Source organism: Chelonia mydas, chromosome 17 (genome assembly GCF_015237465.2).
Source record: "Chelonia mydas isolate rCheMyd1 chromosome 17, rCheMyd1.pri.v2, whole genome shotgun sequence".
NCBI classification, from domain to species: Eukaryota; Metazoa; Chordata; order Testudines; family Cheloniidae; genus Chelonia; species Chelonia mydas.
The window spans coordinates 6,733,034-6,752,766 of NC_051257.2; the positions used below are offsets into that span (position 1 = coordinate 6,733,034).

The following is a 19,733-nucleotide window of genomic DNA, read 5'->3' on the forward strand; positions in this document are numbered from 1 at the left end:
TGGGTTGAATAGAAGATGATGATCCAAGCATCTTCTGGGAAGCTAATCCATTTTTGTAGCATTATGCATCCAGCAGTGGAATGAAATCGCAGGTTGTACTTAATGGTTTCCTTAGAATGTGCTCCATCTGTACTACAATATCATTTGAATTCACATACCTATGGGTCTCTTAAACTACTTGAGTGGAGAGCATTTAAAAGAATAGATTGATGATGGAGAGTGGCATAGAGCTCATCTAACATAGTGTGTAAGGCTTTGTCTAGGTTTTGCTGGACATCTATCTGGTGCAGAGCCACTGCTGGTAGTCATTATGATGGTACTGATAGAGGCAAGATACTAGCACTTTTAGCACCATGTTACCAAATCCTGTTCTGGAGTAAGTCTAGAAAACATGGTGATATCAACATAAGTGAACACTTGACCCCTGTCTAGACTAGCACTGCATTGCTGTCACTGGTGGAAGGGCAGCAGTGGGAGACTTCCCACAAATCTGCTGTAGACAAGACTTTTAAAGGGCTGTTACAGCAGTTTCTAATTATAGTGAAACTATTTCAGATAAAATGCAGTCAAATTATCTTTCAAAACATCTCGCTGGTGCTATAAACATTACAGAAATTTGTCAATGACTGTGTAAGCAGCTCATGACTAATCTAGCTGCCATTCCATGAGATGGAACAATTTCCTTTCCTTAATGAATTTATAATATCTCCCCATAAGAGTTAGAGGGCATAAATCCACATCCGCCGTTGACAGCATGGGAATGCCCTGCCCTTCAGATTTTCTTCAGTTTTGTTTATTGGGAATCTCCATCTTAGCATCAGACAACTGCTCTTCTTGCTCCTAAATCTTATGCTGTTGTCCTTGAACCTGTCTGTGATACAGCTTTGAGCCAAAATTATTTTTATATGGTCGCTTGTACCTCTTCTTTGAGCTTCACATGCCTGAGGTGCATAACAGTGTCTATTTTGAGGAGGAAATGGATGAGTAACAATTCATACCTCTGTGTTAATGATACTGTACAAAACACAGGATATTTCTACATTAACTTTTTATCCCCATTGATTTCTGTTACATATGTTGATGCTATTATGCAAAATTCTGACTTGAGTGCATTTGTGGCTCCCACTGAAGTCAGTGATAGCTGTTTGTGCACATTTTGAAGTAACATTTGCATTTAATTCAGTTTTTGAAGTTGTTTACTTAAAATACATATTGCTGATGAGCTAAAAACGTGCTATTTAAGGTTATTGAAATATTAATAGAAGGTAACACCTGCTAACCTATAATGTTGATTGCTTTAGCACTGTCAAATACGGTTCCCTTTGAAATAACTGACTTTTGCAGAGTAAAGGAAAACTTAAGGTAGTTGCTGCTGAACACAGACTGCCACCCAAACCGTGATCAGCACAACATCATTTGTTCTGTTGTCTGTGACCGTAATATTTCCCCATCAGCCAAACTTCAGAGTCTATGGTTAGTTGCACAGTGCTGTATCTGTAAGAAAACCAAATGAGAAGAAATGTAGGTTTTAAAGTAATTTCTCTTTGAGAGTATAACTTAAATTTTGGCTGCTTTCATTTCTAAATTTCTAACATAGATTTCTGTTCCTATTAGTGGTAAGGTACCGATGCTTGTAGATAATGTAGTTGGTGAGCATCTTAAATCAGGAGGTGTTAAAGAACAGTACAACTGGAAGTGTATTTTATAGAAAACACGTCATGCTGATATCTTCTGTTTTTCCCTTTCTTTTGTAAAGTTAGCAGGAAGGTGAAGTAAGTGACATTGGAATAAACCAGTTAGTGATTCTTGGTCATTAAAATTAGTTGTTACTTGTCCTAAAGTGACTTCCTGCATAAATATCACATCTGTAAATATTCAACCAGTATTTAAATATGCTGGCTAGCTAAAGAGCAATGCATAAACTAGTCTATTGTATAAAAGGCGCATGCTTCAGCCCTGCTACTGACCACTTCATTGGTAAATAGTGGCTCCTTATGAAACTTAAATGTAAGCCACTTCTGTATCGAATTGGCATAGCTCCCTTCAAATGAAATCTTCAATTCCAGTGACTTCCACAAACATTTCTACAAAATCAATTACTGAATAGTTTTTCATGTGACTGGTGTGATCACTCTCCTTACAATGTGTATGATAATCAAGTTGGGCCATTTCCAGCACAAATCCAGGTTTTCTCCCACTGGATTTGTGCTGGAAATGGCCCAACTTGATTATCATACACATTGTAAGGAGAGTGATCACTTTAGATAAGCTATTACCAGCAGGAGAGTGGGGTGGGAGGAGGTATTTTTTCATGCTTTGTGTGTATAAAAAGATCTTCTACACTTTCCACAGTATGCATCCGATGAAGTGAGCTGTAGCTCATGAAAGCTTATGCTCAAATAAATTGGTTGGTTAGTCTCTAAGGTGCCACAAGTACTCCTTTTCTTTTTGCGAATACAGACTAACACGGCTGTTACTCTGAAACATGTGATAAACTGTTGAACCTTGGAATAAACTGCATTTTGTTTGTACCATGAATCTTCTTGCCTGCATTTTGTCCACTAATCTATTTCTGTTGGGATTGCTGCTACTATTCCAAATTTCTGAGCTTTCAAACAAGCATTTTTTTGTGATCAGTAATTACCGGTAATACAGCCACCCCAACCACTAAGTAATAAAACCTGTCCTGTCCTTGACAGCGGGCTATCTTTTGTGTATTTCAGATTGTGTTGGTAGAGCCACTAGTTTAGGATCTTTCCCTGACCCAGCCAAGTTACCCATTCAGGCAGCTGTGTCCTGAGGTCCTCCTGCTTCTTCTTTTCTATTGTGGAGGCCTTCCTCTCCTATGGAACACATTGGTCAAAGAGTGTGCACTAAATATGGGTGTGCCTGAATTCCTTTGGCAGGACAATCATGGTTCTTTCTCTCCCCATAGGTGATAGCATGGAGCAGGTTCCAACTCCTGTTTTACACTCCTCTCCTAATCCAGGCAGCAGTCTCTTCCCACAGGCCTGGACTATTGACTGCATTGTTGACTGTTTCTCCTTGTACACAAGGGAAATAGTTAACTTGCTCTCAGTTTAAAGAGGGGAAAAAAAAGAAGGGTAGATGGGGAGGAATTGTTTGTATTCAGTAATCTTTCTGTTATCCCTATGGCTTGCTCTCATCTACTCTTGAGGATGTTATTTCCCTGATGGACTATTTAAGATATCTTGGAAAGACCTTTTTATAGGCATTGATAGGAAACAACAGCAAACCTAATGTGACTAACAAGGATCAGAAAAGCTTTTACTTGAATAGAAGGTGACTAGCCTAAAACAAAAACCAGGACCCAAACACAGCTTGTTGCTTTTATTTTTTCATCCACACACTTTCAGTTTCCCTTCCATAATTTAAAGAATGAAACTAACGGTTTTTGTTTTGTTACTTCTAGGTCATTTACTGTTCATTTGGGGGAACATCCAAAGGGCTACACTTCAATAACCTGATAGTGGGATTAGTCCTACTAACAAGAGGCAGAGATGAAGAGAAAGCAAAATGTGAGTAACAAGTGCGTGTAATCAGAGTAACAAGGTGCATAGAATACAACACATGTAGAACATGCTTTTATAAAGCAAAGATTAAGTTGAGGTTTTTAATATGTAGATCTTGATTTTTATATGCAACTCAGAGCACAAGTTAATTAAGTAATCAAGACTGAGATTTTTTTTTTTAACAATGCACATCTCGAGATGCACTCAGGATTTTTATGTTTACAGCACTTAACAAAAGTGAAATGATCTGACATTACATAGTGAATGCCCAAGTGTGTCTGGATCTTGTTGAAAGGCTGTTGAGGATATTCTGTAAGGAAGAGTGAGAGAGAGTTACGGTCTCAGTTCTTTTTTAAAAATATTCATTAATCTAAAACATCTGCATAGTGAGTTTTGTTAATTTGTCTTCCTCTTAATTTGACTCAACAATATTTGCTTTTCCTTTGGCTAGCAGGTAATAGTATACAGAAGGAAATATTTGTTAACCCCTTATTGAGCAATACCAGAGCTTGGTGGAATGAGCCTAAATAAGACCCTTGTGCTTCAATTACCAGACAGTTATTGGCACTCTGAGGCCTTGTGTACCCTATGGGAGGGGGATCAATCTAAGATATGCAACTTCAGCTACAAGAATAGCATAGCTGAAGTCGACGTATCTTAGGTAGACTTAGAATCACTTACTTCGCGTCCTCGCGGTGCGGGATCGATAGCCGCCGCTCCCCCGTCGACTCCTCTTCCACCTCTCGCCCTGGTGGAGTTCCGGAGTCGACAGCAGAGCGATCGGGGATCGATTTATCACATCTACACTAGACGTGATAAATCGATCCCCGATAGATAGATCATTACTCGCTGATCCAGCGGGTAGTGTTGACGTGGCCTGAGGCAGGTTTGAACAGAATTTTTGAAAGCTTAACTGCAAAATCAGCACAACTTTTGTATTACATTTGGTTTAATCTCTTTTTACCTAGACATTTTCAGTCTCTTTTCCAATGAATCTGGGAGTTACGTTGTCCGTGAAGAGATGGAGCGGATGCTTCACATTGTTGATGGAAAAATCCCAGATTCGCTCAAGAGATGTTTCTCTGAGGTATGTCGTGCAATTTTCAATGCATTGAATTTACAAGAGTTGAACGTATTACTACTTTATTGGACAGTTTATTTTCTTTGCAATATACATGCATACACGCATATTTTTATAAAATAACTGTTTAAATACAGTATATATTCCAAGCTTTAAAAGTTGTAAATCCACAAATGCAACTGCCATTAATAGGAGCAGACAGGGCCTATGCAGTGGCCCTGATCATCCAGCACTTACACACATGCTTAACTTTACATGTGTGTTTGCAAGATCAGTACTTGGGGTTAAAACCATGCTGTCAACTGTAGTTTAAACACAGATGTTGTTAATGGGGGTTTCCTTGTCTAGTGTGTACAGGGATTATTTTCTTTCTGAGGACAGTGGTATAATCTTACTCACAAAGAAGTTGAGCGAAGTTCTACTTAGCAGTGTTTTTTCTGTTTAAAAATGGTGGTTTCAGATAGAGTACTAAGAACAACCATGTTGGCAAGACTTTAGTATAAAGATTTCTGTTGCATCACTGAGTCAGAAAGTGGTCCGGCTAGCACATTCATTACCCTAAATAGAGTGATCACATCTGAAAAGAATGAAGGGTATTGATCTTCTTCACCTGGTGGCTGGCCACTGGAATATTATGGGGGAAATAAGATTTTTATTTAAAAGAATAGTGGAGTATACCATCACTGACATTGGTTTTAGACCAAAACTAGGTTTGCATCAAAAGAAAATTAAATTCCCAGCATTATTATATGGTGTACTATTGAATTACCGGATGAGGTAACATCTCTCCAGTTTTTTCAAGAGGTGATATGAAGTCATTTTAAAAAATAGTTGTGTGAGTTTGTTTGGCTTATATGCAGGCGAAATTTCTAGTATTTGTAGATTTATACATGAAGGTGGGAATAAACAGCAGGTAATTCTGATGTAGGTTACTAACTATTACCTTATAAATCTCATATGTTTTACATTTAGATTACGTATGTTAACACTGAACTCACGGATTTAGCCATTTAAAATTTGTAAAAGTTTCTTTTTGATGTAGTTCGCTAAAATGTGTTGCCTTTCACACTCCAGTTTGATACAGATATTTAACCCTTATGTTCAAGAATACAGCAAATTAAACGTCTTTTCATTAAAATCAGTGGGAGAAAGTCAAGCGACACATTTTCTTTCATATATAAGAATTAGGTTTTAATGTGTTTTGCCCTTTTGTTTCTGATACAGTGTAAATCGAAACAGATAGTTCTGTTTGAAAGTTGATGGAAAGCACTCTCCTTTTCAAAACATCACAGTCCATTGAAAGGTGCTTTTCCAAAAGCAAATTGAATTCAGTTGTCTTTGCAAAGCTTTGTAAGTCCCATTGCTAGGTATGCCTTCTTCCTTTACAAACCTTTCTATGCTAGCTGCAGAAATGAGCAAACAATTGAAAAAGCAACCTTTTTAAAAATAAAAATTGAAAATGTAGTCAGATTTTTTTTCCCAAATAAGTTTTTTTTTGAATTTTTAATTCAAGAAGTGGCACAGACAGTACAGCAGAAGATGTTTGGCTGACAAGTCGTCTAGCAATCACCACAGCAGTTGTTATATTTAAAAAAAAAAAAAAAAGAGGATTTTTATAACAGTTCAACAGTACACATTTGATTAGATTCCTGTTTTTCTTACTGAAAGTAGTACTATGCTCTTATTTTCATCCTTATAATTCTAGGGTTAGGGTTAGAACTAGGAGTTGCCCGGCTCTAAGATCTGGGCTTATGGGTCAGACCTCTGCCTATTTCCCACTCCCTCACCCTGTTTCAGCTGATCCTGTTTTCTACAGAAGCCGTGGATTACTCTGATTATGTTCCACCCATGTCTCGTGGTGATTTGTGCTCCCTTAAGAACCTTTTAAGCATTTCTCCTATTTGGTCAAAAGGTGCCCTGTTGGGTGCATGAATTTTACCCTTATCTCAAGAAGATCCATCCATGCAGAACTCCCGTTGGCTTTGACAGCGAAGAGCAGTCTAGTCATCTAGCAACTTCCCTCCTTCTTGTGGGTGGATGTGAGATAGAGAGTAGAGGTTGTTTGCGAGGTAGAGCACGTGAAAAATAGGTTAAACTTCCCCATAGAGAGAAGATGGGAGTATCTGAACTTGAGCACTAATGAGGGAGATTAAGCATTCAACGAAAAAAAGAAATTCTGTGAAACTATGCTGCTAGAAAGGTCATTACAAATATATCTAAGCACTATTAATTCAAAACCCAGCCGAAAACACTACTGACCAAAGATGTAATTTTGAGTCCTCAGAGTTTAGGTCCAGCAAAGAATTCTTTAACTCAGTGAAATAGTTTGCTGATGAAGAATTCGGAGATAGAATCCTTTTTATTTTTCCAAGACTGCTTGGAGGGGAAATGCACTCTTCTCTTCAACTGGCTGATAAGACATATTCCTAGACAAATGAAAATCTTACTTTTTTAGTATTTGCTTCTCCTTCATTGCTTGAAAAATTCATTCCTGCCCTCTATATCTAGACAAGGAAATGAAGTCACTACTGAGTCACACAAGGTCTTTTGCTTGCAGGTGAGAGACCTGTGCGCTCTTAATAAATAGGTCAGTCTTAAGTTTGTGGCGTAAAAACTTTATAGAGCATAACATCTGGATTCTAACAGAAATCCAATGTCTTACTCGATCAAGATTAAATTGCAATAACCTCCCTCCTTAACATTCCTTAAAATAGGGAACTGGGAATTATCACTGTTGTGGTCATTCCCAGTTCAGCCACTGACTTGTTGGGTGATCTGAGTTAGGCAATTCTTTTAACCTTTCTATACCTCATTTTACCCAACATTAAAATGGGTACAACATATACCCACCACTCAAGTGGTTAGAGAGGCTTAATATTTGTAAAGCAAACTGAGATTCTCACAAAATGGGTGTCTGTAGAGCAAAATATTAACCTATATTTCTCCATGTCTGGTAACCTATGTCATCAGTTTTTTGATTTAGTTGCATTGCTGTCATCTGTTCGGTATCAGAAGACTTCAGACTAGTGAAGCTTAGTCAACTTTTCATATTTCACTGAAAACTGATTTGTATTTTACCCAATGAGAGAAGACTGTCTTATGGCTGTCTGACTTTATTAAAGAGAATGCTTTTGGAGTCCTGGAAGGAAACTGTACTTGTGGACTGAGTGTCCCTCAACTGATCTGACAGTGATATTATGTTGACTTTATACTTAATTCATAAGCTCTTCATTCTTGGCAGAAGCCACACGTTATATGTACACTGCAAAGAAAGACCAGTCTGGTATTCACTACTATATAGTATGATGAAGTATATGCTAAATTTAATTTAATAGTGTCCAGGATACTTTATGAAAATATTTCAGGAGGAGAAGAATCTATCTGACTTTGATACAGTTTTTAGGTCTTACAAAAATGTCTTTTATTGATCTTCTTTTGAAATAGAAAAAGGACATCATAATCTTCTCAACTGGATTTACTGATCTGTTAATCAGACTTGGTCAAATTGGTTCCATACTTTGGATATTAAGAAAGTTTTTTATGTTTCTGCTGTGGGTCTTCCTTCCCATTGTAAGGCAGATGGATTTACTCTTTTGAGGATGATGTTTATAGGGAGCTTTATTCTTTTCTACAGAATTCTAGCATGTGTTTAACTAGAAATATAAACTTGAAAAAGTATACCTGTTTTTTATCCTATTTCAGAGACACAGAAAACAAATTAATCAATTGTATTGCTATAGATTTTTAAGTATTTTGGACTAAATTCTAACAGGTCTCTGTAGCAAGTGCTGTTATTTGCTTTAAATCTTTTTTTTTTCCTGTTCCAAATCTTACTGTGCATACAACATCCTTATCTCTTTCATTATTGGGAAGTTCTGCACCATATGGAATCTAATGTGAATACTATGCATCTTATAGTCTCCTCATACCAAGCAACTAATCTGATTTCTTTAACCATTGAGAAAGGAAAATAAAAAATGGTAAGCAAAACTCACTTCCAAACCAAACTTAATATGAAAGTGTACAATTCCATAATACATTACATTTGTATGCTCTGCTGGTTTGGACTTTGATTAGCAACAGACTTTATTTTGCTTAACTTAGACTGCATCTTACTCATGGACTTTAAGGCCAGAAAGGACCATCATTATCATATAGTCTGACCTCCTGCACATTGCAGGCCAGAGAACCTCACCCACCCACTCTTGTAATAGGCCCATAACCTCTGGCCTCAAATCTTGATGTAAAGATTTCAAGTTGCAGAGAATCCACCATTTACTGTAGTTCAAACCAGCAAGCAACCCATGCCTCCCACTGCAGAGGAAGGCAAAAAATAACAAAACAAAACAAAAACAGGGGTCTGCCAATCTGACCTGGGGGGAAATTCCTTCCTGACACCAAGTATAGTGATCAGTTAGACCCAGAGCATGTGGGCAAGACCCACCAGCCAGAAACCTGGAAAAGAATTGTCTTCAGTATTCAGGACCCTCCCCAGGTAGTGTCCCATCTCCGGCTTTTGGAGATACTTACCAATAGCAGTCACAGATGGGCCACATGCCATTGCTGGCAACCTTGTCATATCATCCTCTCCATAAAAGTATCAAGGTCAGTCTTGAAACAAGTTAAGTTGTTTTTTTGGTCCCCTCTACTTCCCTTGGAAGGCTGTTCCAGAACTTCACTCCTCTGATGGTTAGAAACAGTCTTATAATTTCAAGCCTAAACTTGTTGATGGCCGGTTTATGCCAACATTAGCCCTTAACTTAAATAACTCCTCTCCCTCTCGGGTATTTATCCCTATGATGTATTTATAAAGAGCAATCGTATTTCCTTTCAGCCTTCATTTGGTTAGGCTAAACAAGCCAAGCTCCTTAAGTGTCCTCTCAGAAGGTAAGTTCTCCATTCCTGTGATCATTCTGGTAGCATTCTCTGCATCTATTCCACTCTGAATTCATCTTTCTTAATCATGGGAGACCAAACTTGCACATAGTATTCCAGATGAGGTCTCACCAGTGCCTTGCATAATGGTAATAATGCTTCCCTGTCTCTACTGGAAATTCCTCACCTGATGTATCCAAGGATTGCATTAGCCTTTTTCATGGCCACAACACATTGGTAACTCGTAGTCATTCTGTGGCCAAGCCATATACCCAGGTCTTTCTCCTCTGTTGTTTCCACTAGATAATTCCCCAGTTTATAGCAAAAATTCTTGTTAATCCCTAAATGCATGATCTTGCATTCTGCACTATTAAATTTCACCTCCTTTCCATTACTCCAGTTTTCAAGGTCATCCAAATTGTCTTGTGTGATATTCGGATCCTCTTCCATATTGACAGGACCTCCCAACTTTGTGTCATCTGCAGATTTTATTAACCATGCTCCCACTTTTTGTATCAAGGTTATTAATGAAAATACTAAATAAGATTGGTCCCAAGACTGAGCCTTGAGGAACTCCCCCTCTAGCTAGACATCTCTGAGTATAACCTGTTGTAATCTCCCCTTTAACCAGTTCCTTACCCACCTTTTGATTCTCATATGAATTCCCATCTTTTCCAATTTAATAATTTCCCATGTGGAACTGTATCAAATGCTTTACTGAAATCCCGGTAGATTAGGTCTACCGCATTTCCTTGGTCCCAGAAAAATAGATCAGGTTTGTCTGTTATGATCTGCCTTTTGTAAAACAGTGTTGTATGTTATTCCAGTTACCATTTATCTCCATATCTTTAATTACTGTCTCTTTCAAAATTTGTTCTAAAACCTTGTATGCAGTTAAGGTCAAACCAAAAGGCCTGCATTTTCCCGGATCGCTCTTTTTCCTTTCTTAAATATAGATACTATATTTGCAATCTTCTAGTCATAGTGTAGAATGCCTGAATTTACAGATTCATTAAAAATCCTTGCTATGGGGATTGCGTGTGCCAGTTCTTTTAATGTTCTTGGATGAAGATTACCCTGACCCCCCCACTTGGGACCCATTAAACTATTTTTGTTTGGCTTTCACCTCCGATGTGGTAATTTCTACTTCCATATCCTCATTCCCATAAGCTATCCTGCCACTATCCCCAGGCTCTTTGTTGTTGTTTAGAAACTGAGACAAAGTTTTCGTTTAGGTTTTGGGCCATATCTAGATTCTTTAATCTCCACCCCATCCTTAGTGCTTAGGGTCCCACTTTTTCTTTTTCTTTATATAGCTAAAGAACCTTTTACTATTGGTTTTAATTTCCTTTGCAAGGTCTTTGCTTGGGTTTTGGCAGTTCTCACTTTTCCTCCCTGCATTTTCTGAGCTCCAAGAGAGCTTTCCTTGCTGATCCATTCCTTCTTCCATTCCTTGTAGGTTTTCTACTTTCTCAATAACTTGTATGAGATGCTTTTGTTCATCCAGATTGGCCTGCAACCTTTCCCTATGAATTTTTTTCCTCTTGGAATGCAGGCTCCAAATAGTTTCTGCAACTTTGACTTAAAGTAATTCCAAACTTCCTCCACATTCAGATTCTTGAGTTCTTCAGTCCAGTCCACTTCCCTAACTCATTCCTTTAATTGTTAAGTTTGCCCTTTTGAAATCAGTCTTGACTTTATAATATTATGTCACTCCATGTGATAGTGGTTAAAAGTGTTGGATACTCTCTTTTCATATCAAGAATAAGAAACAAATCCAGTGAATTGCCTGTTCTGTTTTGGAGGTCAGTTGGATAAAAGGCAGTTGGGAGACGGTCTTCATTTCTTCTGTGAGAAAGTGTCATATATAGTGAATGTTAATAATCTTGTTTTTTTTTTTTTTTTTTTTAAATGCTGTTAGGAAAGCGAGTCGAGTTTTCTTGAATTAAGTGTTATCAAATTGTTCTATTGATAGTATGGAAAAACTGACCATCTTTGATACTGAGCTAAGTCACGTTTGTATATTTTATTCTAAATACACACTTGGGCCAGACCATTATGTTTCGTTTTCTACCATAACCAACCTGTATGTTCACTTGACAAGGAGTATTGTGTTTGCATCTTAAGGTGTGCCTTGTGTAATAGAGATTTGCAGTGTGTATCTGGTGGGAGTGGGAATGGGAAGAAGACTGGGAAGAACCTGCTCTTTTTCCAAACAGGCATGATGTTTTATAGCTCCATTAAAAATTCAGGAAAAAAACTTACTACCATTTTAATAACTTTTGAATAAAACATTGTATTTGCAGACAATCCATAATGCTGCACACTTAACTATGATGTTCATACAATTTTGCAGGTGAAGTACAGACTTTTAGGGGTAAATTTTCAGCATAATGCCCAAGGATTTAATGACAAACCCATTAAAATAAGCTGCATGGAGAAATCATTCATTGCACTAAATCTGTGTTCTCTGTTGTGACTGTCTTTCCTAGCGGAGTGAGGAAAAACTGACCACCTGATGCCCAAAAGTGAAGGACTGATTTGTCCCTCTAGATGCCAATCAGTGAATTCTGTAGTTTTGAATATAATAAAACCTCTTGTAAAGCAAAGGACCTTAAAAATGCTTGTAGAGAGTTTCATAGACTACTGTACATGATTTATCATAGATTGAAAAACATTGAAATGAGAGGTTTCAGAGTAGCAGCCATGTTACTCTGTATTCGCAAAAAGAAAAGGAGTACTTGTGGCACCTTAGAGACTAACCAATTTGTTTGAGCATAAGCTTTTGTGAGCTACAGCTCACTTCATCGGATGCATTCAGTGGAAAATACAGTGGGGAGATTTATATACATAGAGAACATGAAACAATGGGTGTTACCATACACACTGTAACAAGAGAGTGATCACTTAAGGTGAGCTATTACCAGCAGAAGGGGGGGGGGGGGGGGGACAGGACGGACCTTTTGTCGTGTTAATCAAGGTGGGCCATTTCCAGCAGTTGACAAGAACGTCTGGGGGGGCGGGGGTCAGCAGTGCCCCTCTGCCATGTACATTGGTCAAACTGGACAGTCTCTACGTAAAAGAATAAATGGACACATATCAGATGTCAAGAATTATAGCATTCAAAAACCAGTTGGAGAACACTTCAATCTCTTTGGTCACTCGATTAGACCTAAAAGTTGCAATTCTTCAACAAAAAAAACTTCAAAAACAGACTCCAACGAGAGACTGCTGAATTGGAATTAATTTGCAAAGTGGATACAATTAACTTAGGCTTGAATAGAGACTGGGAGTGGATGGGTCATTACACAAAGTAAAACTATTTCCCCATGTTTATTCCCCCCCTGCCGCCCACTGTTCCTCAGACATTCTTCAGAGTAACGGCCGTGTTAGTCTGTATTCGCAAAAAGAAAAGGAGTGCTTGTGGCACCTTAGAGACTAACCAATTTATTTGAGCATAAGCTTTTGTGAGCTACAGCTCACTTCATTGGATGCATACTGTGGAAAGTGTAGAAGATCTTTTTATACATACAAAGCATGAAAAAATACCTCCTCCCACCCCACTCTCCTGCTGGTAATAGCTTATCTAAAGTGACCACTCTCCTTACAATGTGTATGATAATCAAGGTGGGCCATTTCCAGCACAAATCCAGGGTTTAACAAGAACGTCTTGGGGGGGGGGGGGGGGGGGGGGGGTAGGAAAAAACAAGGGGATATAGGTTACCTTGCATAATGACTTAGCTACTCCCAGTCTCTCTTCAAGCTTAAGTTAATTGTATCCAATTTGCAAATGAATTCCAATTCAACAGTCTCTCGCTGGAGTCTGGATTTGAAGTTTTTTTGTTCTAATACCGCAACTTTCATGTCTGTAACCGCGTGACCAGAGAGATTGAATTTATTGGTTTATGAATGTTATAATTCTTGACATCTGATTTGTGTCCATTTATTCTTTTACATAGAGACTGTCCAGTTTGACCAATGTACATGGCAGAGGGACATTGCTGGCACATAATGGCATATATCACATTGGTGGATGTGCAGGTGAACGAGCCTCTGATAGTGTGGCTGATGTTATTAGGCCCTGTGATGGTGTCCCCTGAATAGATATGTGGGCACAGTTGGCAACAGGCTTTGTTGCAAGGATAGGTTCCTGGGTTAGTGGTTCTGTTGTGTGGTATGTGGTTGCTGGTGAGTATTTGCTTCAGGTTGGGGGGCTGTCCGTAGGCAAGGGCTGGCCTGTCTCCCAAGATTTGTGAGAGTGTTGGGTCATCCTTCAGGATAGGTTGTAGATCCTTAATAATGCGTTGGAGGGGTTTTAGTTGGGGGCTGAAGGTGACGGCTAGTGGCGTTCTGTTATTTTCTTTGTTAGGCCTGTCCTGTAGTAGGTGACTTCTGGGAACTCTTCTGGCTCTGTCAATCTGTTTCTTCACTTCAGCAGGTGGGTATTGTAGTTGTAAGAAAGCTTAATAGAGATCTTGTAGGTGTTTGTCTCTGTCTGAGGGGTTGGAGCAAATGCGGTTGTATCGCAGAGCTTGGCTGTAGACAATGGATCGTGTGGTGTGGTCAGGGTGAAAGCTGGTGGCATGTAGGTAGGAATAGCGGTCAGTAGGTTTCCGGTATAGGGTGGTGTTTATGTAACCATCGTTTATTAGCACTGTAGTGTCCAGGCAGTGGATCTCTTGTGTGGACTGGACCAGGCTGAGGTTGATGGTGGGATGGAAATTGTTGAAATCATGGTGGAATTCCTCAAGGGCTTCTTTTCCATGGGTCCAGATGATGATGTCATCAATATAGCGCAAGTAGAGTAGGGGCGTTAGGGGACGAGAGCTGAGGAAGTGTTGTTCTAAGTCGGCCATAAAAATGTTGGCATACTGTGGGGCCATGCGGGTACCCATAGCAGTGCCGCTGATTTGAAGGTATACATTGTCCCCAAATGTGAAATAGTTATGGGTGAGGACAAAGTCACAAAGTTCAGCCACCAGGTTTGCCGTGACATTATCGGGGATAGTGTTCTTGACGGGTTGTAGTCCATCTTTGTGTGGCATGTTGGTGTAGAGGGCTTCTACATCCATAGTGGCCAGGATGGTGTTCTCAGGAAGATCACCGATGGATTGTAGTTTCCTCAGGAAGTCAATGGTGTCTCGAAGGTAGCTGGGAGTGCTGGTAGCGTAGGGCCTGAGGAGGGAGTCTATATAGCCAGACAATCCTGCTGTCAGGGTGCCAATGCCTGAGATGATGGGGCACCCAGGATTTCCAGGTTTATGGATCTTGGGTAGTAGATAGAATATCCCAGGTCAGGGTTCCAGGGGTGTGTCTGTGCGGATTTGATCTTGTGCTTTTTCAGGGAGTTTCTTGAGCAAATGCTGTAGTTTCTTTTGGTAACCCTCAGTGGGATCAGAGGGTAATGGCTTGTAGAAAGTGGTGTTGGAAAGCTGCCGAGCAGCCTCTTGCTCATATTCCGACCTATTTATGATGACAACAACACCTTCTTTGTCAGTCTTTTTGATTATGATGTCAGAGTTGTTTCTGAGGCTGTGGATGGCATTGTGTTCTGCACAGCTGAGGTTATGGGGCAAGTGATTCTTTTCAACTGCTGGAAATGGCCCACCTTGATTATCGCTACAAAAGCCCCCCCCCCCCCCCCCCCCCCCCCCCCCCCTTCTGCTGGTAATAGCTCACCTTAAGTGATCACTCTCTCATTACAGTGTGTGTGGTAACACCCATTGTTTCATGTTCTCTATGTATATAAATCTCCCCACTGTATTTTCCACTGAATGCATCCGATGAAGTAAGCTGTAGCCCACGAAAGCTTATGCTCAAATAAATTTGTTAGTCTCTAAGGTGCCACAAGTACTCCTTTTTATTGAAATGAGAGCTCAGAAAGGATGTATAGTTTCAAATGTACAAAATACTATTTAAAAATGTCTACTCTATCAAAATTTTACTGTTTGGATTTACAAGCTTTTCTCCATTTATTCTGTTGTTTGAGGGGGAAAATATAAAATAGAATTCTACTGTCATCACTAAGATTGCACAGGGTGTAACTCTTGCACAATTTGGTCCTGCATCCAGTGATGTGTGTTAAAAACTAACTTAATATTTATCAAGTAGGCATATTTAATTCTAGAACATAGTCTTGTTTCATTTCCACTTCATTCTGTTTCAATTTGTGCATTTTATCTAGGCACAGTGGGGAATTACCCATTTACACATAAAGGGAAAATTGAGGTAGCCAGACTCTGTTTTTACTAGTCTCATGGAACATAGCTGAGGAAATCTACATAATGCATGTGAAATATTTTCTTGTTACCTCTGAACTACAGAAAGGATGCAGGAAAACTTGAATTTTTTTGCACAGTTCTGTGTTGAAACAATAGTACAGTGTGTAGCAATTTCAAATAGCATTTATTTTAAAAACATGCAGGTATTCTTAAAGGTATCTTTCACTTTTCTAAAATTTCTTTTCACTTCCTTTGTCACTTCAGTTCAATTTGTTTATGACACAGCAAGCGTACCTACATGGGGACACCCAGGAAAATTAATCCAAATTAACTAAAGATGTGAATTTGAAGTGGATTAGTTAAACTGCATTAAACCCCACGTTGAACATCCTTATTCAGCATTTAGTGGCCTTAATTGGTTTTAGCTTAATTGACTTTGTGCTGCATGTGTGATACAGGAGCGGTGTAGAAAAGGATCCCAAAAATGATTTGAGGGCTCAAGAAAATGTCTTACACTGAAAGACACAAAGAGCTCTATCTGATTAGTTCATCAGAAAAGATTGAGAGGTGCCTTGATTACATTGTATTACCTTTATGGGGAGAAAATACCAGGTACTAACGCACTCTGTAATCTGAAAGATATAACAAGAACCAGTGGCTGGAATTTTAAACCAGAGAAACGTAGATCAGAAATTAGGTATACATTTTTAACAATGAGGGTGATTAACCATTGGGACAAACTACCAAAGGAAGTGGTGAATTCTCCGTCTCTTGATGTCTTCAGATCAAAACTGGATGCCTTTCTGGAAGATGTGCTTCAGTTAAACACAAGTTATTGGGCTCAGTACAGATGTAACTGAAATTTAATGTCCTGTGATATGCAGGAGGTTGGAATAGAAGATGTATTTGTCCTTTAAAGTCTGAGTCTGAAAAATCCTAAAACTCACCTGGAAACATTGTCTTCCTTGGCAGATCTCTTGCCAGTGCTGTGAAAATATATAAACGTATACACCCGTGAAGGTCCTGGATTGACAGATAAGATTTTGGTGATCGACACCCTGACTGTGTGAGTGGCAGTCCGTAATGAATAGATGTGCTTTAAGCAGCAGCATGTTTAGAATTTTTATATGCTGCGAAGCTTACTAAGTCATAACAGACACAAAAACTTACCTGCTTAAAAACATCATTGATAGTGTGCAGCCCGCAGAAACTGTTTACAGCTAAATCTCCTTTCTCACTATTTCTGAATTTATCGTAATAGCAGAGAAACCATTTAATTATGTTGTCAGTGAACCACGTATTAATATTTTTAGCCTTTCGGATAAGGAACCCAAGACCTGGCCTGCTTGTGGTCATTAAGGATTCCAAGGAACTTTTGCAAATTAGGGCAGTCAACCCAGAGGTCTTAACCAGATTCCAGCTTGGTTAGTGACGTTCTGCCTACCTCAGTCTTCCCTGCTGTTTCAATGACAGTATTTTTCTTCATTTTGTGCCCTAAACTATTTGTAGTGTTGATACTTTATATTACCCAGCTGTTGTGTTTCACTCTAACATGGCTGCACTTCAGTGATGGATGAAATCTTCATTGGGTGTGACTTGTATATTGATTTATACACATATTGCAAAATATTTTGGAATCAATGGGGTCAATAGGTATTGCATAAATCTGATGTGCTGGTTACAGTGACACCGATAAACTTCAGTAGTCCTATTAGTATTTGTCAGTTTTCTACTAATAAAGGGCTTCAGACACTTCCACTGCATAGATATAACAGGAAATATTTTGTGCTCTTATAGCGTGCTCAGGGTTTTTTATCAGCTACCATAAAAATACATTAAAGTTGATTTAAAAAAAAGAACCTTGTGAGTGGTAGGAAAGTATTGTCGTGTTTAAGTGACTTTACCAAGGCCACACTGAGTCAGTAGCAGAGCTGGAATGGAACCCAGGGCTCTTATTTCTCAGTCTCATGGTGGATTACAGGCAATGTGGAAGAATTGACATGGTCTCATGGACATTGTTTCAGCACTTGTTTTGAGAGGAAGTTGCCACACCCTCTTATTCATATAGCTTGATATTTCATATTTACTATTGCTCCGGGAGAAGAGGAGAAAGACTTACTCAGTTTTCCTTCCTTTTATTGTAGGGTGAAAAGGTAAACTATGAAAAGTTTAAGAATTGGTTATTGCAGAACAAAGATGCTTTCACGTTCTCTCGTTGGCTGCTATCTGGAGGAGTGTATGTTACACTCACCGATGATAGTGACACCCCTACCTTCTATCAAACTTTGGCCGGAGTCACACACTGTAAGTAAATGGCATTTCTTGCTGCATAAATGGGTATCTTGCTTATAGATCTGGCCTTTGCTAACCTGAGTTCATAAAACTTTTGCCTCTCTATGTGATCATTCAACAAATCGCTACTGTTCTATTAAGTTAAGCTACATACAGTTCCACTATTGAGGAATGTTATTTGTTGCATATCCTAAAAATAATAAATAGTTTTTTAGCGGAAACAGTACTGAGGTCACAAGACTTGTTTTAATGGATGTCAGCAAAGTATGTTTTTTTAAATGTTGTAATGTGCCAAATGGAAAATATATTTTCCATGTATCTTCCTTTTTCTAATGAACTTAAACAAAGTCTTATTAATTTGATTCCCTTTTTTGTGCACCAAGAATCACAAATATTGGCACAGATTTATAAATAGTGTTTCATAAACGTCACTGGTATCCCTTAACGTTTGCATTTCTTGGTGCAGTGAACAATGTCTTAGCTTTATTTATAGTCCTAGATATAAACTAAACAGAGTGAAACCTGGTCTGTACTTGCATATAGGAAAGCTCGCCAAAGAAATGTAGATGGAACTCTTTTTCTGAGTCCATCCTAAAGTAATACTAGGGCCCATTTTGATGATATGAGGTGCTGTTTTTCAGATTGGATGTCAAAGCAAGGCCTGATTAATTTTACATTATGCTTACCCAAAATTTCTCTTAGTTTCAATTGAATTTATTCTTCTACTTCTAAAAACTGCATGTATTACGGCTACCTCTAGATCCACATTTAAGTGGTAGGTAAATAATCCTTGTGTAAACTTTTCAAAGGACTTAGGTATCATTTAGGAGAGGAAGGATTATCTTTGGTCAAGCTGCTGCCAAATATCTTAACCACATCTGGTTCATTTTGCTGTTCTGCCACAGACTTCGTGTGACCTTGAGCAAGTCATTTAATCTCTGTGCCTCAGTATCTCAGCTGTAAAATTATATATAGTCTGTTTACTTAGGTTTTACATAACTCCCATAAAAGCTCCTATTCTGAGCTCTAGGTGCCCTTGGCATGAGTTGAAAATACAGTACATTGCTTTGATTGTTAATGATTATCCAGTGGCATGTTTTCTCCTCAAATGCATACAACTGCGAGGCACTGGCATGTAATACAAACATTTACGTTGTGTTAATGACTAGAGATCTCAACTGAGATTGGGGTTCCAGAAGCCACCAAGTTTATAGTCCGAACAGGAAAGATACACAAAGGGTGGGAGAGGAAACAGAGGCACATAGGAGAAATGACTTAGCTAAGGTCACATGGAATATCAGCAGTGGGAGAGCTGAATAGATCTCCTGGGTCCCAATCCCGTGCCCTATCCATTGAATCATACTACTTCTCCGAACCAAATCAAAATGTACTTTCCCCCCAGTATCCAAAGAAAACTTCATTTCTAAACTTCTCAATATCCGCCCCCCCTGCCTCCACCCCCCCAACACCTACTTGGATTTCGACATTGCCCAGATAGTTTCACTTTCAGGACATGTTGCAGACCAAGGTAGGGGAGGGGCTGTGAGGATAATAATGTACTTGTTCTATATCTATATATAGGATACATTCGTGTTTGTGAGGTGTTCAGATAATATGATCGTGTGAGGGAATAAGTAACTTTGTGGGTTCTTCAGGATCAGCATTCCCTATTAAAAAAAAATGAAATGGAATTAGGCGGCTAATACTGTTTGTGTATATATCCTTGCATCT

General features: G+C 38.9%; 1 protein-coding gene across 4 annotated transcripts in view; it reads left to right on the plus strand.

Annotated features, from left to right (window-relative positions):
- USP32 (ubiquitin specific peptidase 32) overlaps positions 1 to 19,733 on the plus strand; it is a 149,576-nt gene that overhangs the window by 57,154 nt on the left and 72,689 nt on the right. For all 4 annotated transcript variants that reach the window (XM_037880160.2, XM_037880159.2, XM_037880161.2 and 1 more), the window contains exons 3-5: positions 3,434 to 3,539; positions 4,502 to 4,620; positions 17,855 to 18,014. In XM_037880160.2, the coding sequence (XP_037736088.1) occupies positions 3,434 to 3,539; positions 4,502 to 4,620; positions 17,855 to 18,014 (385 nt within the window). The remainder of the gene's footprint in view (positions 1 to 3,433; positions 3,540 to 4,501; positions 4,621 to 17,854; positions 18,015 to 19,733) is intronic.